Source organism: Cricetulus griseus, chromosome 2, assembly GCF_003668045.3.
Source record: "Cricetulus griseus strain 17A/GY chromosome 2, alternate assembly CriGri-PICRH-1.0, whole genome shotgun sequence".
NCBI lineage: Eukaryota > Metazoa > Chordata > Mammalia > Rodentia > Cricetidae > Cricetulus > Cricetulus griseus.
In genome coordinates, this window is record NC_048595.1 from 428,460,287 (window position 1) to 428,482,352 (window position 22,066).

The following is a 22,066-nucleotide window of genomic DNA, read 5'->3' on the forward strand; positions in this document are numbered from 1 at the left end:
TTTATTTCTAGGAATTTATCCTTTGCTGTACCTGGTTTCTGCTCTGGTTTTAGAGGTTCAGGCCAGGCTAGACCCCCACTACGTAGCTTCTGAAAAAGCACAACAGAGCTGAAGGGAAAATCCACTTTAATAACCCAGCATCACAAGCTGAAATCCTCCCCTTCAGTCACAGGGTGAACACAACGAGCCTCATCAAGAAGCCTCAGTCCACTGCGAGGTTGCGGCTTACAGAGGGGAACAGCTCAAAGAAGCCCTGAGAGGAGAGGCAAATGGGAATTAGCAAGCAGCAAGTTCTACCACTCAGCTCCATCGCCTTCAGCTCTAGTATGTACAAGTATCGAGGTTTCTATGCTTGGTGTCTCACTCCTCAGCCCCTTCCCAGCCAACCACTTTCTGAGGCCTTGAAACAAGGGATGGTATGGCTTGTGGTCCATGTCTTAAAGGTCCATGTGTTAAAGGCTTGGTCACCAGCCCATGGCACTAGTGAGAGGTAGTGTAACCATTAAGAGGTGGGGCCTGAAGGGAAGAAGTTAGGTCACTCAGGATAAAGCACACTTTTGAGGGGACACTGGGACCCATTTTCTCCCCCCACCCTCACTGACAACTCTCTGGGGAACAGATTCCTCTACCACATGTTCTCTCCACAGGCCTTAAATTAACAAGCCAACTGACCATGGAATAAAGCCTCTAAAACTGTGAGCCAAAACAAATATTGACTTCTTACAGACTATCACTTATTTTGTGAGAGTGATAGGAAGCTGACACAAGGACCCTTGTTTTTCTACACCATAGCAAACAGCCCCAACATGAGGCTAGCCACTTAATGATGGAGAGGAGAGTCAGGTGGGAGTTACCTTGAAAAGGGTCAGGGTCTGGAGAACTCCAGTAGTACAGGCTGTCTCCCGAATAGAGTGCATGGCCAGCTGGGGGCTACCTAAGTCCAGCACCCGAAGCCCCAGTCGAGAAGCCAAGATAGGTCCAATGGTGGTGCCACAGGGGGAGTCATTCCGGACCATGAGGTCCTGGGGAGAGGAGAGGGCATAAGTTAAACACTTAGGTATGCTCATCAAGATCAAGGAGGAAGCTGCCCCAGGGCCTCAGGGCTGGAAGATGATCTAGTTCTTTGTCTCCAAGTGTTTAAAACACCAGTTTTGTTACTTTCACACCCAATCTGAACCTTCAATACACAAAGAAAAACACTCGGTAGCTTTTAATGTTTTAAAAAATACTGCTGGGCTGAGGGTGTGGTTCACTTGGTTGAGTGCTTCCATAACATGCATGAAGCCCTGGGTTTGATCCTCTACAGTGCATACCCTGGGCACAATGGTGCATACTTGTAATTCCAAGACTTGAGAGGTAGAGGATCAGGAGTTTAAGGCATATTCTACTACACAATGAGTTTGAAGCTGGCATAGGCTACGTACGATCCTATCTTAAAACAAAAAAACAAGGAAATCATGCCAGGTGGTGGTAGTGCATGCCTTTAATCCCAGCACTTGGGAGGCAGAGGCAGGCAGATCTATGTGAGTTCGAGACCAGTTTGGTCTACAGGAGCTAGTTCTAGGACAACCTCCAAAGCTACACAGGGAAACCCTGTCTCGAAAAAACAAACAAACAAAAAATACCAAGGAAATTGTAATATGATGCTAGATTTTAATGTTTTTAAGTGTAAAACAGAACTATAAAATAAAAGCCATTTTTTTTTGTCAAATAAGAATCACAGTATTAATTCATGACTGAAAACAAAGCAAAGCACATGGGTGGTGGCAGCACACACCTTTAGTCCCAGCACTCGGGAGGCACAGTGCAAGGCCAGCGTGGTCTACAAAGCCACAGAGAAACTCGACTCAAAAAATCAAAAACCAAACAAAAAAAAAAAAAAAAAAAAAAAAAAAAAAAAAAAAAACCCAAAACACACATACCACCTTTTTTTTTCCCTAGCTGCCAAATCTTAAGAAGAGAAATGAAAATATGAGGCTGAAATTTCTTACTGTGACAAAAAGGGTAACTTTTAAGAGTGTGTCACATAGGAAAGGGCTCTCACTGGTCAGAACCAGGACAATTGGCGCATCATGCATCATAATTCTGTGGATAGCATTCAACCAATGAACATTCTCAATTTTGATAGTAAAAAAGGCAAAGCAGGGGCTGGAGAGATGGCTCAGAGGTTAAGAGCACTGACTGCTCTTCCAGAGGTCCTGAGTTCAATTCCCAGCAGCCACATGGTGGCTCACAACCATCCTCTATGACAACTGGTGCCGTCTTCTGATGTGCAGATATACATGGAAGCAGAATGTTGTAAACATAATAAATAAATAAAAAAAATTTTTTTAAAAAAAGGCAAAGCAAGACATTAATTTGTAATGACATTTAGGCTAAAACTTCACCTTGGAAAAGGTTATTAAAGAGAAAGAATGAGCAGTTGTTTTCGTGCTAAGAATCATCTTTAAAAGTTGTGTGTGTGTACATATGCACATGCATGTGCTTGTACATGTGTCAGAGGACAACTTGCAGGAATGAGTTCTCTCATTCCACCATGTGGGTCTCAGGCATCAAACTCAGGTTTCCAGGCCTTGTAGCAGGTGATTTTATTCACTGGGCCATTTTGCTGGCCCAAGAATCACCTTATAACTCATCAGCCTGGTCAATGGGGACAGGTTCTACCTCACAGAATGGTAAAGTTGAAAGAATGGGGGAAGGGGTGGTCAGTAAGTTCTAATGTAATTGCTGATCAAGCAAGGATTATCAATTAGTGCTAAAAGGGGAGCTCACTGCTTGTACAGCTATTGTCCAGCCAGTGTTTGAAAAGAGGTAACAAATGTATCCAGTAATTTAATTTTACAAAGTTTAAAATAAATGCACAGGAAAAATCTGGAAGAATATATAAAACTCTAGTGATACTTTTTTCTTTTTGAGACAGGGTCTCAAATATGTATCCCTAGCTGGTCTGGAATTCACTGTGTAGATCAGGCTCAAACTCTCAGTGCTCCATTTGCCTCTGCCTCACAAGTAGAATGCTGAGATTAAAGGCATTCACCACCACGCTGGGCCCTCTGGGTTTCTGTTGTTGTTTTGTGTTTTGGAGACAGAACTTCTCTGTGTAGCCCTTACTATCCTGGAACTCACAGAGATCTGCCTAAAAGTCAGAGAGCCACCTGCCTTTGCCTCCCAAATGCTGGAATTAAAGGTGTGCACCACCACTGCCTGGCACGACCTGAAAGTCTCATGAAGCTCAGGCTGGCTTCGGACTTGCTATGTGGCTGAAAATGACCTTAAATTCCCAATCCTCCTGTCACTACTTTCTATTAACTAGGGTCACAAATGTGTGCTACCATACCTGGTTCAATTTTTATTTTTTCATTTCTATTTGTCTTTTCTAATTTTCTGAAGTATACATGCCCTGCTTCTGAGGTAAACTGTTAGGAAAAAATGTCTTCACATTACCTTAGAATAGAAATGCTCTTCCAAGGTCTCAGAAGCAAACTGGCCTAGGTGAGCTTCCTCTTACCCCACCTGCTCTTAGCCCTGGCCTTCTCTGCACTACTAGGCTTCATGTCATCTCTAACTCATTGCCATTCCCCCTGCAGATCTGCACTCCCTCAGGTTGAGATGTTCTTGCCTGGACCTTCCCAGAGTCCTCCTTTTTCAGTGGCTAGCTCTCACTTCCTCCCAAAGGCATCTCTGTGAGTAGAATGATGTGGCATTACATGGGGCAAGATGGAGACAATGAAGCAAAAACAGCCCTTGTCTAGTCCTGCCTCCACCAGAACTGGGTATTGTCTGTTACTGGACCACTTTAGACCAAATCCCTGATGTAGGAATATATATGTACACACAGTGTGACTGAGGACAATGATGGGTGATTTCAAGGCCAGAGGAAAAGTGAACAGTTGGGGTTCTAGGCTCTCCAGTCCTGAATATTCCTTCTGGGTTGGGGTACAAGACACAGGGAAAGTTGGTGTTAGGAGAAAAGGCAGGACTAACCTTCCAAGTGGCAGGAGTAACCCTTACAGAAACCAGCAGTGCAGGGATCATTATCACCCCCACTTATAGATAGGGGACACTAAAACTCAGGCTAACCAGGCTAAAGTCATTACATTAAACCAGCAATGCACCTAGCTCTGTACCCAAACCCCTGATTTCATTTACTGGGACTCCCTCCACAAAAGCCCATCCACTGTGTTCTCCACTCACTGGGGCACATCAGTTTATGTCTTCATCCCGCTCCCTCCACCAAGCCTTCCCAGAAAAGACACACATTCACCTGCAGGGGCACCCCAACTTGGCTGGCCACCTCTCGAATCAGAGCCTCTGACACTGCATTAGAGGCGTAGCGCTGTTTGCTGTTCACCTTGATCACAGGACCCTGGGAAAAGTCAAGGGGGAACAGGGATGACATGAGGACCAGAGGGAACCACATAGGCCGGAGTCAGCCAGGCTACCACATCCTTAGGAAGCACCTTACCTTATGGAACAAGGGTCGGTGGTTTTCTTCATGCTTGTCCCTGTGAGAGTTGGTAAAGGTCAGGGCAGCACACTGTAATGGGGGCCTGTCAGCATCCACCACCCCTTCCAAGGCAGACAGCACTGACTGGTCATGGCATTCTTTCCCACCCAGCCCTGCAGGCCCTCAAGAGCATAAAAAACAAGCCATCAACAACAACAAAAAACCATTTCAGGCATATTCTAGCCATGAAAGGAAACAAGGTTATAGACAAAGCTTATCTACCACATGTACCTGGCTTAGGCAACACATGGCTTTCACTAAGTCTGGCCTTAGAAGAATCAAAAGGAAGACCCCTGAACCACCGAGGAGATAGAGAAAGAGGCAGGGCCAGGGGCCAGCCTGTAAGTGGTCTATGCTTGGGTCTCTGGTCTTGGGTTAGTGAGTACTGTCTGGTAGGAAGACTCACACATAGTTTGGGTGCACAGCATGGGCCATGTCTGCACTGATCATGAAGGACTTGGGTATGGCTTCCTCGAAGGCAGTCAGGTGCTGAGGTGTGGCTGAGATTCGCCGTAGTACCAGCTCTGTCAGAAGAGACTGTGCTCCTTGAGCACTTTCTGACCCCACCTGGGGATGGCAGAGACTTTACTCTGGGAATCAGATCATAGGCCTGGACATGAAGGTCAGTAAGAAGAGCCCCATGTTCAGAATAGCCTGGGATCCTCATGAGTCACTTGGTGGGATTGGTATCCTTAGAAACTTCCCTATGCCCACCCAAGTCATTACTGACCATCTGACAGTGGACGGGGGCCAGACTAATTCCCAGTCACTTATGGGCTAGAAATAACACTGATGGGGTTTCCCCACTGGTCCCCAACACTGACATTGAGGGCTCAGCAGGCGCCACAGCACACTGGGTAATTGCCCTTGATGCATGTGACAGAGACTGTTAACTGATATCTTTCCTAACAGAAGACCCAAGTTGTAGCTACGCAACTAACTACCCAGCTAGAGATATCATTCCCAGTCTTCCCTGTCACTAAATATGGTCACAATAAGTTCTGTGAGTGTAAGTAATAATGAATTTCATTTCTGAACCACACTCTCAAAGACACAGGCATCTATTCTCTCTGCCCTCTCGTTTATTGCTGATTGGGTGTAGACAAGATGGCCAGAGATGGAACAGCCAAACACCCAGAGAAATAGACAAAAGACCCATCCTAACTGCTAACTGATCTAGGGAGCTACATAAGAGAGAACTAGCTATCTGTCAAGCTCCACTACAGAGTCTAAGGTTGCAGCCAAACATACAGCTGAGGACCTGAAGGACAGCTCACATAGTGCCCCTGTCCCTGGGGTAGGAGTTTAGCAAGGAGCACAGAGAATACGGGATAGATATGGAATGCAGTTAGAAGCAGGTCTATGTAGAAACAGAAGGGAGCAGCGCATGCCACACAAGCACTGGCAGCTCTCCTTCCCCCATCTTTAGGGTCTCTGTCACCAGGTAGTTACTAAAGACTCCATAGAAGGACCTCTGCCCAGAGCCCTCCACATATCCACATACCTCTTCATTGTCGTAGAATGTGACCATGCGCACATGTGGCTCCCTGGCCAGGGAGGAAGGGGCTGCACAGGAATCAATCAAAGCCTGGATGGGGAAAGAGACAGGGTCATCATCCTTGCCCCTTTGCTTCTTACAACTTAGTCTGCCAGTACCCGGGAACAGCATGCTGCCCTGGCAGTGAAGTGGGTTTGGTTTTTAGCAACCTTTCTCTTAGGGTACTGCCTGGCAGTGGAGGACCTTTCTAATGGGACAGGTGAATCCATTCTCTGGGTACTTGGCTCTCATACCTTCCCTTGCAGAAAGCAGGAGAACACTGCTGAAGACAGAAAAAAGATGAAAATCCTGGGAGGTCGATTATGAAGATCATGCAAATTGATGGGCTTCCATTAACAACAGCTTAGAGATGGCCACGAACCCAGCTGGTTGGCTCAGAAGCAGACATGGGCCCCAGGTCTACAGTAACTACCCAGAGCCTATCTGCAACCACAAGCCAGGCAGGGAAGGGGAAGTTAAAAGGCAGAGGAAGGGTAAAGGGTAGGAGGCTGAGAAGTGGCTTGACCAGGGTAGAGAGAAGGTGGAGAATATGACAGTGAGCAGGTACAGACCGCCCTACTGAGGTAAAAGGAACACAAAGAATGCTGAGAGGAGACTCAAGTCAGGAGGCAGATGGGGGAAGCAGAAGGAAGTGAGAGATACTGTTTTTTTTTGTTTTGTTTTGGAGACAGGGTTTCTCTGTGTAGCTTTGGAGGCTATCCTGGCACTCACTCTGGAGACCAGGCTGGCCTCGAACTCACAGAGATCCGCCTGCCTCTGCCTCCCGAGTGCTGGGATTAAAGTTGTGTGCCACCAACACCCAGCGAGACATACTGTTTTTCATGGTGGCAACGACTTTCTTTTCAGGCAGAGGTTGTTAATCTAAGGAAAGTAGCAGACTGGAGTAGGAGAAGACATCATGGCACACCTGGCAGCTTTCCCATACTTCAGCTCCTGGTCTCAGACCAGCACAGAAATAGTGATGCCAAGGCTGCAGCATTTGGGCTCTACCCAGCACCAGCTGGGTGAAGGCCTGGTTAAGTAGCCATCTCTCATCACCTCCTGGGACTGAAGGTAAGCCTCCCATCTCAATTCTTAACTCCCCACTTCTCATGGGTATGCACTGCCTGGAGTGCTCTGGCTCCTCACCTGCAGGGCACAGAAGCAGCTGTGCAGATTGTCCAGGCGAGGAGCAAAGATGAACTCTTCATAGGCTCCACCCAGGACCTAGAAGGACAGGACCAACACCATGACCTAAGTGCCCTGGCCCCTCACCCATTTCTCTCTGTTGCCAAGGGCCAGAGCAACTACTCCTGACTGTTGGCTTAGGAAAAAATTCCTGCTGTTCAGTTGAAAATGAGGTCAGGAAAGGGTGACCTACAGTATCTACCAGTGGGAAAGGTAAAGGGAGGGCTAAGTGCTCTCTCTCTCTCTCTCTCTCTCTCTCTCTCTCTCTCTCTCTCTCTCACACACACAACACACACACACACACACACACAAAAAAAAAAAAAAAAAAAAAAAAAAAAAAACAGGCTGGTGGTGGCACACACCTTTAGTCCCAGTACTCTGGAGGCAGAGGCAGGCAGATCTCTGAGTTCAAGGTCAGCCTGGTCTACAGAGCAGGTTCTAGGACAGCCAGGACTACACAGAGAAATGCTGTCTCAGAAAAAAAAACAGAACAAAAACCCCAAAACAAGGGGCTGGAGAGATGGCTCAGAGGTTAAGAGCACTGGCTGCTCTTCCAGAGGTCCTGAGTTCAATTCCTAGCAACCACATGGTGGCTCACAACCATCTGTTATGAGATCTGGTGCCCTCTTCTGGTGTGCAGATATACATGGAAGCAGAATGTTGTATACATAATAAATAAAATCTTAAAAAAAAAAAAAACCAAACAAAATGCCAATTAAAAGGAAGAAACCAGCTATCAGAAACTTAGGACAGAGGATCCAAAGATTTAGCAGTTCTCTACATTAGCAGCTGGGAGGCATCAGGCCTCTTGCTCTCAGAGATTCAGAGCCAGCATAGGTCAAAGAAAGCAGGGATCACAAACAGCAGAAACTGTGGACCGCACTTCACACCTCACACACTGAGGATCCAACCCTCCTAGAAGTGAGAGCTCCAACACTCAGATCTCTGTTTCTTCCCCTTTCCCTAGAGAAAGATCTGTATTCCTGGCTTTGTTCTCAAAGGTTTGGTCCAACGGCACCAGGACTTCCACCCAGTTCCGCCCATTGAGTTGCAGGATCTGGGAAAGGCCCACACCCTAATCAAGTTCCCATTGGCGGGTCTTGGGGGGAGATATTCTGTTTATCCAGGAACTAGCGAAAGGAAAGGAAGTAGAATCTACTAGGAAGAAAAAGGAGAGACTAACAGAGGGGCTAAGTGCTGTGGTTAGCTGGGACCCTGGAGAACCCCACCCACAAAACCCTGCAGCCCTCCTTACTGCAAGCTGGGTGTCTGCCAGGCAGAGCTCCATCTCCAAGATGTTCTCAGGACCCAGCCCCAGCTGGGTACAGAGCAGGGACATGAGGACTGAGTGATGCCGCTCGTCCTGTAAGGCACAAGATGGTGGGAGGAGGGCTTGCCCTTCCTAGGGGACTGACCGATTTCCACTCACCCACCCTCCTAGGAGCAGGGGAGCTTCTTACAGCAGCATTGATAGGCCCTGGTTCAGGAGTCCCTTTCTCCAGTTCTTCCTGAACTGCTGTGGCAAGAATAGGCACTCTGTGGGGAAATGGATTGTTTGAACGTAGGCCTCTCCTTGTCCTCTAATTTCCAGCCCACTCCCCAAGCAGACAGTGGGTAGAAACTAGACTCCAAAAGTAGAACTTGATTATGGCCATTAAGAGGTGATCCTCTGGGTCCCAATGGGACCCCTGTCACCTGGTGCCATATTCCACCCCTCACAGTCATCACAGCCCTTGGTGTAGACTCACAGGTGCATCTCTGTGTTGGGCCCAAAGTTCTCATTGATACTTCTCTGCAGGTGGATGGCCAGGTGTGGGATGCGCAGAATGGGCCGATCCACATGTACAAGCCTCTGCTCCAGCCGACCTGAGGTAGGGCACTGTGGCCAACTGGCCAGGTCAGAACTGGGCACCTCCCAAATCCAACCGACTAAATCCCTCACTAAACCCAGAATGACCACGAAGACTCTTCACTGGTACCCTGAAGGAATGAGTCATTCAATCTTCAGGCTGCTGAAGTGAGAACCTCCCCAGTTCCTAGGCCCTCTATACCACCTTGATAATGACTCGTCCAGCCAAGGTCAGGTCCCGGTCAAACCACGAGCTCCAGATCCCACCACCATAGGTCTCTACACCAACCTGGTGGTAGCCCGCCTGGCTTCGTCGAGATTTGCGTTTCACCTGAGCATAGAGATGAGAAGAAAGAGAATGTCTGGATGACAACATCTGGAGTGAGACTCAGGCAACTGACGAGTTATACGGAGCAAATATCACATCAGTTCACTGTGGAAAGTGTGTGTGAGGAGGGTCTCAGGTGGTCTACCTTATTTCCTGTACCTAGGGATAGGGCGTTCCAAACTGTACCTTCTGAATCTCTTTTCACTATGCCCCCACACCTCCCTCAGTCCAGCAGAGCCCTAACTCCTTACCCGAAGGCAGGGACTGTCCGTGTGGGCCCCAATGAGGCTGAAGCCATTGCCAGGAACATATTGGCCCCCCACAGCAAAAGCAATGATGGAGGAGGAGTTTCTGGTTAGGAAGTACTGGAAGAGAAGAGTTGAAAGACAGGGGTGTGAATTGCTTAATCACGTGGGACACGGGACTCTGAAACAGCCTCTGCCCCCAAACTATCCCTAGTACCTTGTTTTCTGGTACAATATCCCAGCCTTCTGTTTCCTTGAGTTCACGGAAGCCAGCCTGGAGGAGGCGGCTGCGACACTCAGCCACAACTGTAGAGAAAGGGCTCTCTCATAGCAATGGAAGTTGGTCAGGTCACTCCCATTCCTGGCCTCCCTAGCCCAGATCACCTACCGTGGAAAGGAGAGGGACTCCGGTTCACGAACTTGAGGAGCTCCCTCGCTGTGGCCTGGATGGCCTCTTTCCGGGCCCTGCCGTTCATGGCCAACTACGGGAGGAGGGAGCACTCAAGCTGCTACCAGGTCTGGGGATACTCTTCCGCGGTCCCTTTTCCTAGCGACAGATCCAGATTCCTGGCTCGACCGCTGGGGGCTCAAAGGTTCAGCCCCAGCGCAGCAGGACTTCCACCCAGTTCCGCCCCTCGAGCTGCAGGATCCGAGAGGCCCGCCCCCTAGGTCCCACCGCACGCCCCGCCCAGCCGGGAAGTCCGGATTCGAACTGAAACTCCAGCCCCGGGGCGGGCGGCCCTCAAATCTGAAAAACGCCACTAGCCGGCGCGCCGCCACCGTCTCCGGAGTCAAAGCACTCACTCCTCCACCTGCCCTCCCGCCCAGTCAGTCACTGGACACCCCTTCCGGCGGAGGGTTTCAGTTTTACTGGGAACCGGAGTACGTCCGTCTCAGCGCCGCGTTAAGCTTAGCTTCGGAAGGGCGCGCGGCGGGCCGTGGAGCTGGCGGCGGCCACCCACCTGCATAGGCCACCACGCTCCTCTCAAGGGGTCGCACTTCGGCCGGCCCCTGCCCCTCCGCCCCTCCCTCCCCGGTCAGGCCTCGCCCTCGCCTGGCTGCGTGCTCCGCCTCTCGCCGGGCCGCACCGGGTCTCCGCCTCCACCAGGCCTCGCCCCGCCTCCGCTGCTCCGCGAGCTCCGCCCCTTTCAGTCGGGTTCCTCCCCCCGGCTTCTCGCTCAGTTCCCGTCAGGCCTCCTTCTAACCACGTGGACGGCTCCGCTCCAGTCAGGCCGAGCCCCGCCCTCGCTACTCCCCAAGCCCCGCCCCCGTCAGGGCGCGTTCCGGTTCCGCTCCCGCCTCCCGTCCCGCCCCCCAATCACGCCGCGTTCTAATCACGTGGACTACTCAGCCCCGGTCAGGTCGCGCCCCGCCCCAATGCTCCACTAGCTCCGCCCCGTCAGGCCTACGCCTCCAGGCCCTGCCCCCGCAGCTCCTCTAGCTCCGCCCCGTCAGGCCTACCTTGGCAGGCCCCGCCCCTGCTGAGCCTCTCGCCCCGCCTCCATCAGGCGGAGTTCTACTGGCGCTGACCGCTCTGCCCTTCCCTTCGTCCGCAGCCTTGAAGCTGACGCCTGGGGTTCAGCTCCGGGAGCACCCTAGACAGGCGCCGCCCACTGCTGCAGCAGCGCCCTCTAGCGTCCGGGAGGTGTTAGCACAGTCGCTGACCTGTGGGTCCCAGAGGTACAATAAAGAGAGGGCTCTGCACAGCCACCCCTGTAATAGGAATAGCATGGTTAATGTTCCCGGGGCACCGTGAGCTTCTGTTGTGATAAACGTGCTATCGCATCTAATTCTCATAGTTTTCCTATCCGTGTGATTTTACTGTCAGCATTTTATAGATGAACTAACAGAACAAGATTACCTGTCCCTAGTTACAAATGGCACAGCTCGGCTTTGGATTCCATGAATTTGTTTGCAGAAGCCTGGAACAACTGCTATGGGCTTTGCAGGTCTTTTCTATCATTTTTGGTTAATTGTTATGTTGTTCAGGAGGTCGCCAAGGGACACAAAAGTCAGTGGCCTATTCAACTAAACGCTGTTTAGTTGGCCCAGGGATTTGATTTTTAATATCCATGCTTTTTTTTCTTTCTTTCTTTCTTTTAGACAGGGTCTCATTCTAGTTCAGGCTTTTCTGGAATTCACTATGTAGCCAAGGCTAGCTTCAAATTTATGTCAATCCTGCCTCAACCTCCCAATTGTTGGGACTACAGACATGAGCCACCACAACTGGCCCTTTCTACTACATAAAACGATAGGAGAGGGGAAAAGAGCAGACTCCATATATTCTTGGAGTCAATTTTAATATTTTATTTCCATGTCAAGAGTGTTGTGTAGCAATCTTAAACTCATCCATCTGCCTAGCTGCATCGATGGATCAGGACTCTTAGTGACTCTGAGGTTCAACACAGAGCCCAACTACTAAGGGTGTAATAATTGTTCCAGAGATCACAGATCTCTGCGGACATCTGGATGGGAATGGTCAGGGGTGGGGAGAGTTTCCAGAAGGGTCCTGCTATCCTTACTTTAAACGGGGCAGTTTCAAGATCCATTCAGTGAGTGGCAGACTACAACTGTGTAATTCTTAACTGTTGTTTGGGTATCACTGCATCCCCTTCTGAGTTGTACGATTAATACGTGTTAATAACTACAGAAGTAGCATTATATATGAAGCTCAGTGCTGAGTGGAACACGAGAAGGATATTCTAAGAGTCTGGTTCCTTGTGGGAGGGGCTACTTTCTAAGCTGCTGAAATCTGAAACAGGATGTAGTCAGTTCTCCATGGGAGTGAGTTTAGCATCCTTGAATCCAACTAAGTATTTGCAGTGAGTCCTGTATATTAACCAAGCAGGAACTATAAACATACTTTAATGTATATTTATGAGAACGAAAGATATTATTAAACTGCTAGGCATGAGCATATGAAAGACCCTATCTCATGTCACCAAGGAAATGCAAGTTTAAAATAATGTGCCATTTTTATTTGGTAAGATTAACAAAAATGGAAATGGCTGGCAATGCCAAGCCTTGGAAAAGGCTTGGGGTGATACTTGTCTTTATATTCAATGTTCTGCAACGTAAATATTCCATATGGCTGTTTCCAAGCTATGAACATGATATCACCGAACACAGAGTTGGGGAGAAATGTGCAGAAGCAAGCCACTGTATGTGTTTCTGCCAGACAGATGCACTGGACATAAATAACCTCTACAGCAGAAAATTTAAAATGCAGTAAAATAGTTAGAAAACTGATGGTTTTAAATTTTTATTATCTCTGCAATATAATTTGTTTAATTATACATCTATATGCTATGATGTTTTAATGATTGCTGCATTTAACAGCAGGACCACCAAATCCTTGGGAATCTGACAGTCATTTCTCATGAATTGGTATAGCTCAGTGTTCCCCCCACACTCACCTTCTTTGCTATGAAAAGTACTGTCAAAAAAAAACCCAGATTGGATCACAAGGTCAGGAGCCCCTATGGTTAGACCAAGCTTGAGAGATACTCACACCAGTAACAAAACAAGACAAGAGGGAATCATTACCAAGGAAAAATCTTGTCCCATTAAATGCTCTCAGTAAATCCCCAGAGTCTTCCTAGATGTCAGCAAGAGCATGACACTCATCCTGGAAACAAAACCCTGGAATCTTCTAGTTTCACTTGCTCTGAGTTAACCTAAAAATCGCTAATTTGGGAGCTCACAAAGCTAAGCTGTACTGACTTTCCCACCAGCTTTGCTATTCTTTAGGGTTGTGACAATAGTTGCTTTGGTTGGTTACTTTGCAGAAACTTGAAGTCACTTTTGCTGAAAAAATGGAGCTTCATACGAGCTTCAGAATTCTGCTACGTGACTTAAATGTCTTGGCATGTTTTTCATATTGTGACTGTCCCTTTTGTGTTTGAAACCTTACGTCAGATTCTATTTGGCATGCAGATATATCGATCACTTTAAAATGTTTTGTAGGGCTAGAATGATGACCTGAGTTCCATCCTGGAGCCTAAAAGGTGGAAGGAGAGAACTGATTCCTGGAAATTGTTATCTGTCCTCAAATTTGCCATGGCATGAGCAAGTCCATACACACACACACACACACACACACACACACACACACACACACACACACACAAAACAAAGCCGGGTGGTGGTGGTGGTGGTGGTGGTGATGGTGCACGCCTTTAATCCCAGCATTTAGAAGGCAGAGAAAGGTGGATCTCTGTGAGTTTGAGACCAGCCTGGTCTACAGATCAAGTTCCAGGACAGGCTCCAAAGCTACACAGAGAAACCCTGTCTCCAAAAAAACAAAACAAAACAAAAAAACTACAAACTTTTAAATTGCCTAAGACTATAATACAGGATTAGCTCAGCCCATTGCCATCAGAGCTGCTTTGAGTGTCTTATACCCTGGCCTTATCCTCTCTGTACCCACACTTCCTCAGCTTTATCAGAAGGTTCAGACCAAATCACAAGGCCAGGGCATTTATGTGACAATGAGTAACTCAGTGGTTCCTGGGTTAAGTCACCACACATTAGCCTGCAAGCCACAAGACCAGAATGTGTGTGCACAAGAAGGAAAAGATCTTTTGAAATCTTTCCCATGACCAATGGGCAATTACTAAACCTTAATCCATCCCAGAAAATCAATGAGAGTTTGCTGCTTGTTTCTGTTCAGCGAGCAGCAGTCTGATGTCCCTTTCAATCACTGCAAGGCATGCCCCTTTGGCTCACACTGAAGTTGGCTGGCTCAGTCTAAAATCATAATAAAGATGCCTTGCTTGCCTGTCTTATCCCTAATATGTGATTTGGTATCCTTCTGTCCCTTATTTTCTCTCCCCCCTCCATATGTGTGTGTATGTATGTATCTGTGTATTTTTGAAACATGGTATCACCAAGTAGCCAAGGCTGCTCTTGGATTCATATTTAAACCAGTCTAGCTTTCAACTCACAGTGATCCTCCTGCCTCAGCTTCCCCAACCCCAGGATTATAAGGCTTGGTCTGATTTCTACTGTTGCTGTGCCATACGATCTCCATCTTCTGGTATCATATTGACCCACATGATCAGTATCTAGGAAGTTTCTAGAAACAGAAAATCAGAGTTTACCACCAGACCCAAGACATTGCTATATTCCTTTTTTTTTTCAGAGCGGAGGACTATACCCAGGTTCTCATGAATGCTGGATGAGCACTCTACCATCGAGCCACACTTCCAGCCCGACTTTACTGTTTTTTGTTAAGATGGTGTCTGACTCTGTAACTCAGACTGGCCTGGTAACCACTATGTAGACCAGGTTGGAATTGAACACTCAGTTTTTCTATCTCAGCTCCTTGAGTACTGGTGCTGTGAGTGTGCCCCATGATGAACTTACATGATCTGAATGAACACTGAAGTTTAAGATGCAGTGTTCCAGAGTTCCGTGCTGCTGGAACCAAAACAAAACAAAACAACTCCTTGGCCAATTCTTATGTATTATCACCTGAAAAATGGTTTCAAATTACATTGTTGAATAAAAAGAAAAGCAATTTCTAAAATGTTTACAAGGCAAATAAATACATTTAGGTAAGATAGTACATAATGAACTCAATTTCATATATATTCAAACAGGGTTTGGAAGGAGAGCAGTTGCCTATGGTTAAGGGATTATAGTATGGATGTTACATTGGGATGGACAAGTCAGTCAGAATGACTGCAAGACCAAGAAGTTTCTAAGAGTCATTACTGCCCTCAGCCTCTGAGCAAGTCCTCACCGGTACTAGCTGGTGTTTGTAACATTGCCATTCTTCATTCTTCATTTTGATTTAACAAATATTAAAGTGCAAATACCTAGGAGCTGGCATAGCAATCAATTATACGGCTCATTGGGAGTTGATACAATCTGCAAGTCTTTCCTAATGCATCAGCTTATTAGAGGGGCCGCCCGAGTGGTAACGTGCCCCATGATTGTTAAGGGTGATTTGTGATTTGGGAGAGCAAGCAATTCTGTAAGGAGGATGGTGTGTGTGTGTGTGTGTGTGTGTGTGTGTGTGTGTGTGTGTGGTCCAAGAATCCTGCCCTATCAGCTAAAATGGGTAGAGTGAAGGGCTAAATAAGATGATTGGATTCATATTGATGCCAACACAAGGGCATCTCAATGGTGGCAAACACATTGTTCCAATGAAGAAATCTTTTGCTTCAGGATAATAATGATAGGATCTTGCATAGTCAGCTACCAATTGTCTTCTTACAGGGTTGCTGGGTTGGGGACACTTTAGTTTCAAATATAGGACTCCTGCTCAAGGCTCATCTTCCATCCAGTACTCAATTAACTGAGAACTACAGATCCCAGATACCCTGAGGATAATAACTAACTCAGAGATGATGATTTTGAATCAATTACATTCTAGGAGGGAAGCTTAACATTACTTATATTTAACGATCCCCCCTCACCCCAGTTTTTATATGTATGGGAATTTTGCCTGTGATGCCCAAGGAGGTCAGAAGAGGATGTCGGATCCATTGGAAGTAGAGATGTGAGCGTCATGTGGATACTGGGAATTGAACCTAGGTCCTCTGGGAGAGCAGTGCTCTTAGCCACTGAACCATCTCTCCAGGCCCAGAATGGTTCTTTTGATATGAATATTTGAAGTGAAAAAAGAAAACCTGGCCATGTGTTAGTGGTGCTTGCCTTTAATCCCAGCACTCAGGAGGCAGAGGCAGACAGATCATTGAGCTCAAGGCTAGCCTGGTCTACAGAGTAGAGTTCCAGAGCAGCCAGGGCTACACAGAGAAACCCTGCCTCAAAAAGAAAAAGAAAGAAAGAAAACCTGGAGATAAAGTAGGGATGCTTTCAGAAACATGGGATGGAGCTCCAGTCATCTTTCATCTGCCCTAGGACCAGGGACTACCCATCCTATCTGTCCTCTCTTCTGATGTCTTCCAGATCCTCCATGGTGTGAGCATCCCCATGCACACACCACAAAACCCTTGACCTCTGGGATTTGCTTACTTTCTAAAAAAAAAAAAAAAAAAAAACAAGGCACAAAAAACCCCAACGCTGAAGGCACCTGGAGGCCCACCTTCTCCACTGGAGAAACCCACAGCCTAGGTGACTGCTCTCACTTGAAATCCATTTGCCTTCAAGGGGTCTTCATCCTGCCCACGGTTCCTTCCTACTGGACCTCCCAGGAGTTCCTTCTTCCCTCCCACTACAGGACAGTTCCATCCAATTTTTGCCCTTTGCTGTTGATTTACCTATGAAAACAGAAGACTTCAAGGAGCACATGGTTCTTGTTTCTGTGGGGTGGGGGACATCTATGCACCACTGTGTTTCAGCCCCTCCTCCTGCATACCAGGTTCCCCTCCTTCCTTCCTTTCTATCTGTTTTAGTTTTAGGTGTGTATTTTGTACTTTTTGTGTATGTATGTATGGTAGGTGCATGGGTGTATGTGCGTTCAAATGAGTGTGAGTGGACATGTATGCAGGCGTACATATACATGCATGAAGATATTGATATCCGATGTCTTTCTCCATTGTTGAAGCATGGTCTCTCATCTAATCTGGAGCTCACAGATTAGGCTAATCTAGCTAGCCGGCTTTCCCCAGGGATGCCCTGTTCCTGCTTCCAGAGCTCTGGGATTCCAGGCAAGCTACTATGACTGCAGAGCCTTTTCATATGTGTGCTGGGAATGTGAACTCCAGACCTCAAACTTGCACAGCAAGTATGAGCTGTCTCCCTACCCTGCTTCTTACTTTCTTCTGAGTTACAGCCTCACTTCCTCTTCCTGCAAGCAGCCTGAGGTGACCTGTGAAGATGGTTTGCTATTTTCTTGACCCAGAAAGCCCTACAAAATCATGTAAATCAAGAGGTTCAAATCTTTGGGCCAAAGAGATGGCTCAGAGGTTAAGAGCACTGGCTGCTCTTCCAGAGGACCTGGGTTCAATTCCCAGCAACCACATGGCAGCTTGCAACTGTCTGTAACTCCAGCTCCAGGAGATCTGACACCTTTACACCAATACACATAAAATAAAGTTAAATAAATGGTTTTTGAAAATTAAAAACAAAATAACCCTTTTATCTGGCACATACCTGTAATTGCACTATTCAGGAGACTGAAGCAGCAGGAGGATTACAAGTTGGATGCCAACCTTTAGTGCGATTCTGTCTCAAAATAAATAAGATGGAAGTAAGGAAGATAGCTCTGTGTACCACAAGTAAATAAAATAAAATAAAATAAGGGCTGAAGAGATGGCATAGTGGGTAAAGATACTTGCTGCCAAGCTTTCAACCTGAGTTCTATCTCTGGGATCCATGGTAGAAGGAGAGAACCAATGCGGGCAAGTTGTCATCTGGCCTCCACACTAGTGCTATGGCATGAGCGCGTGCGCGCGCGCGCGCGCGCGCACACACACACACACACACACACACACACACACACACACACTGTGTAAATAAATGTAAAAAAGATTAAAAGTAAAAATAGTGCTGGACAGATGGCTCAGAGCACTGACTACCCTTGCAGAGGACCCCAGTTCAGTTCCCAGTTCGCGGCACCCACAATGTAAGGATTCAGGCATTATGCTGGCCTGCCCCTGTCGCCTGCAGAAGGCACTCAGGTCAGAAGGCACCCTGGTCAGCCCAGGTTTCTGTGGTTGCATAGTCTCCATGCAGGTGCAAAGGATCCCTTTAAAAGAAAGACCCCCGCCCACTTCTGCCCTCTTTCTCTCTCTTTCCGGAAGTTCCTGTGGGACAGATAGGACTTTTCCTGTGTCCCTCTTCTCTTCTGTCCTCTCTCTGTCTCTGTGTCTCTACCTCTTGTCTCTTTCCTTCCCCCTTCCTTCCCCTTTCTAATAAACCTTCTCACTAAGCTTTGTATGCCTGGCATGTTTGTACCCCATCTCGGTCACCCTCGCCTGCCATGGAATCCACCGAGGTCCCCCTGGCGCCTTCATCATGACACACATGGTGGCTCACAACCATCTGTAACTCCAGTTCCAGAAGATCGGAGGCCCTCTTTTGACTCCTAGGGTACTGCATGCACGTGATCCATAGACATGCCCACACGCAAAATACTCATTCGTATAAATTAAAAATAATTCTCTCACCACCCATTTCTAGCTTTCCTCCAACGATGGCCTTATTTTCTGTTTGCTTTGATCTTTTTCGGAAACACTTATAAGACTCCTGTCTCAACTATCCTGCATTCAGTTGCAAACTCTTTGGAGTGACATTTTCACCTTAATTGTTCCATCAATACTTCTCTTGTCAAGGTAAAAAAAAAAAAAGCAGCCACCAGGATGCACTATCCGGTGGTCAATTTGCAGTCCGCACCATACTTGAACCACAGGCCACATCTGCTAGTTGCCTTCCGTCCCTTTTGGAAACTCCCAGCACTTGGTTCCCAGGCAAGTTACCTACCCTTCTGACTGACTCCTTTACCCCCCTTGCCCAACTCTTTCCAGTCTTCTCAATTTCAAGTGGACCCCTGTGGTAGTGTGAATGAGAATGGCCTGCATAGATTCATGTATTTGCACGCTCAGACAGCAATTGGTGAATTGTTTGAAAATGACTAGGAGGCGTGGCCTTGTTGGAGGAGGTGTGTCACTAGGAGGGAGCTTTGAGGCTGCAAAAGCCCAGGGCCAGCCCCAGTGTCTCCCTTGCTCTCTCTGCCTGATGCTTTGGATCAAGATGTAAAACTCTCAGCTACTTCTCCAACACTGTGCCTGCCTGCCTGCCTGCCTGCCTGCCCTGCCTGCCTGCCTGCCTGCCTGCCTGCCTGCCTGCTGCCGGGCTCCCTGCCATGATGACATAGACTAACACTCAGCAGCTGTAAACGATCCTCCGATTAAATGTTTTCTTTTATAAGGGTTGCCTGGGCCATGGTGTCTCTTACAGCAATAGAACACCGACTAAGACAAAATGATAGGCTGAGTTCTTAGAGCCCACCCACTTTGACCCCCCTTGCCTGGTCTGTTCCAATCTCCTGGCTTTAATTAGTGTCTGCACCTGACAGTTCCCAAATTTACTAATCTCAATCCCAGATGCAGCCCTATACATTTACCTGTTTATTTAAAATCTCCACATGTACATCTAATGGGAATCTCCAGTCTGGCATGTCTAAGAACAAAACACTATGACCAAAAGCAATTCAGGGAAGAAAAACCCTTGTTTGGCTTACACTTCCAGTTCATAGTCCACTGAAGCAAGTCAGGGCAGGAACTTGAAGGCAGGAACCATGGAGGAACACTGCTTGCTAGCTCACTTGAGACTCATACTCAGCTAGCTTTCTTACATAGCCCAAGACAAACTTGCTAGGGATGGGGCTGCTCACAATGAGCTGGGCACTTCTGCATCAGTTAATAATCAAGACTGTCCACAGGCCAGTCTGATCCATGCAATTCCTCAGTAGAGGCTTTTCTCTCAGATAACTCTGGGCTGTGTCAAGCTGACAACTAAAGATAACTGGGATATAACTTGTATTTTAATTTACTAATTGTGACACTCCTGGGTGGGGAGAAAATGGCCTAGTATATGCCCACATTCCCAATGCCAACTTTCTGGCTGTGGTTGTGTGTTTTGTAATCGCTGGGAGAAACACACACCTCTCTTTTGCAATGCCCTGTGAGTATATAATTATTTTAAATGAAAAGGTTTTTCTTGAATGGCCCTGGAAAGAAAACCACACACTCCTGCTGGGTGATGCAGAGAGGCGAGCACTGGCTAAAAGCCTTGTGGGTTTATAGAACACTAAAAGTGACCTTCACAAAGGCTCCAGGCAGTATTGCTGTCAAATGTCAACAATGCCGTGCAATTATTGGCCATAAAACAAAGTGGTTTCGAATGTGGGCTTGGCTCATCATGTCCATCTATTAGCTGTAGGTCATGTTTGCCCTGATATGCTGGAGCCAGTGGACACTCAACTCAATGCTGCTCTCCATTCACTGACTAAAACATGCCAGGGATCGCAACCACCCAGACTGGCAGACGTTACAAATTGGTACTGATTTTTTTTTTCCTTTTGAGTTTCAGCTTGCCCATCTGGAGAAGCAAAACAAAAAACCCAACAAAACAAAAAAACCAATGAAGGAGGATAAGAGCAATTATCTAAAATGCAATTAGGGTTAAATTGAGCTAACACACCTAGACGCCTATGGTTAAATAAATGATAGTTGATGTAATCTCTCTTATTATACTGTTGCATTTTTAAACTTTGAGAAACTTGAGGGTGTGGTTATGTATTGATCTCTCTCTCTCTCTCTCTCTCTCTCTCTCTCTCTCTCTCTCTCTCTCTGTGTGTGTGTGTGTGTGTGTGTGTGTGTGTGCCTTACTCATCCTGGTTTAGAAACTGACATGGTATCTGATTTATATAGGTGTTAAATAAATGCTGTGGAATTGTTTTATGCCTCTAGAAAATTCTCAGTTGGCTTTAGGTCTACAGAGACATGCTTAATCTTTAATCCTGGGGATTTTCAGGCCCTGGGGCCCTCTGTCATGGAGTTCTGGGACGCTCCCACAGACACAGGGCTACTGTCTTCCCTTAGCCCTCACCTCCAAAGACACATGCCCCTGGAGCCCTCCCTTCGGACAGCAGGAACAAGGCCCTGGGCTCTCCCTCCTCTGGGAGCTGGCCTGGGGCAGTTTTGGCTCCTAGCCTGTCTGACTAGAGGTCATTTAATCCTCTCTGGATTTGTCGTGTTTATTTTAGTGAACAGGGTTGTTTACTTTTGGTTCTTAGTTCTGGGGGTGCTTGCTCATTTTGCTTCCCTTTTATTTACTCTTTGTAAGCACTTGGGTTTGAGTAAATATGTCTATAAAGTTCCAGGAACTGGGCTAGTCTGTGTCTGGTATTTTAATGGCCTTTAAACAGTGTCTTCTCAGGTAAGCATTTTATAGATAGATCGAAAAGATAGGAGGATTCCATTCTGAGCGGTCTCTGACTCCTTCCAGGCTGACAGGCGGCCACCAATAGCCTATGAATCACGGCTTTTCATCAATAATAAAAATGTCAAAGCCAACACTCAACTGAAAAGAGAAACTGACCCACCAGCTCAGCCAGCCTGGGAAATGAGGTGACTCTTTAACCCTTAGGACAGGTGCAAGGACCCACCCCCACCCCCCAGGAGTGCTTTTTAAAATGCACATTCCTGAGTCTGGATCCTGACAGTTCTGGTTTGGAAGATCTGGCCTGTGGCCTGGAGATTTGCATTTTTAGTAGGAACAGAGAGTGATTTTGCTATCTTTGGGCCACTCTGAGAAGCAGTGGTCCAGAATCTCAAAAATGCTGGTGCCGATGGGTGGGCTGTGCTCCAGCTCTCCAGCTCATTGCTATGTTGCTGGGTGCCACGGTAAGCTGGGGACAAACTTGTTAGCTTGTTTGCAAGCTAACTGCAGTGTAGCTGGAATGAGACAGGGCGATGGGGAGCCTTTTGGTGAGCTT

The 22,066-nt window shown here is 47.3% G+C and overlaps 1 protein-coding gene and 1 long non-coding RNA gene across 3 annotated transcripts; one reads left to right on the plus strand and one right to left on the minus strand.

Moving 5' to 3' along the window:
- Nucleotides 1-109: 109 nt before the first annotated feature.
- On the minus strand, nucleotides 110-10,745 carry Dnpep (aspartyl aminopeptidase). 2 transcript variants are annotated; one of them, XM_027397295.2, is made up of 15 exons: nucleotides 10,617-10,745; nucleotides 10,043-10,201; nucleotides 9,872-9,960; nucleotides 9,661-9,774; nucleotides 9,287-9,412; nucleotides 8,981-9,111; nucleotides 8,693-8,768; nucleotides 8,488-8,595; nucleotides 7,194-7,271; nucleotides 6,012-6,095; nucleotides 4,914-5,074; nucleotides 4,466-4,505; nucleotides 4,265-4,366; nucleotides 855-1,022; nucleotides 110-253 (listed from the first exon to the last, which is right to left on the minus strand). In XM_027397295.2, exons 2-15 carry the CDS (start codon nucleotides 10,128-10,130, stop codon nucleotides 203-205), a joined length of 1,416 nt encoding a protein of 471 aa, XP_027253096.1. In that variant the 5' UTR covers nucleotides 10,131-10,201; nucleotides 10,617-10,745; the 3' UTR covers nucleotides 110-202. The 2 variants fall into 2 exon arrangements, with proteins under 2 accessions (XP_027253096.1, XP_027253095.1); XM_027397294.2 differs by having other exon boundaries at nucleotides 10,043-10,136; nucleotides 10,617-10,705.
- A 454-nt stretch (nucleotides 10,746-11,199) lies between these two features.
- LOC113833543 lies at nucleotides 11,200-15,188 on the plus strand. Its single transcript, XR_003481367.2, has 2 exons — nucleotides 11,200-11,334; nucleotides 14,798-15,188. It is a non-coding gene; the product is annotated as an uncharacterized LOC113833543 (long non-coding RNA).
- The last annotated feature ends 6,878 nt before the right edge of the window (nucleotides 15,189-22,066 follow it).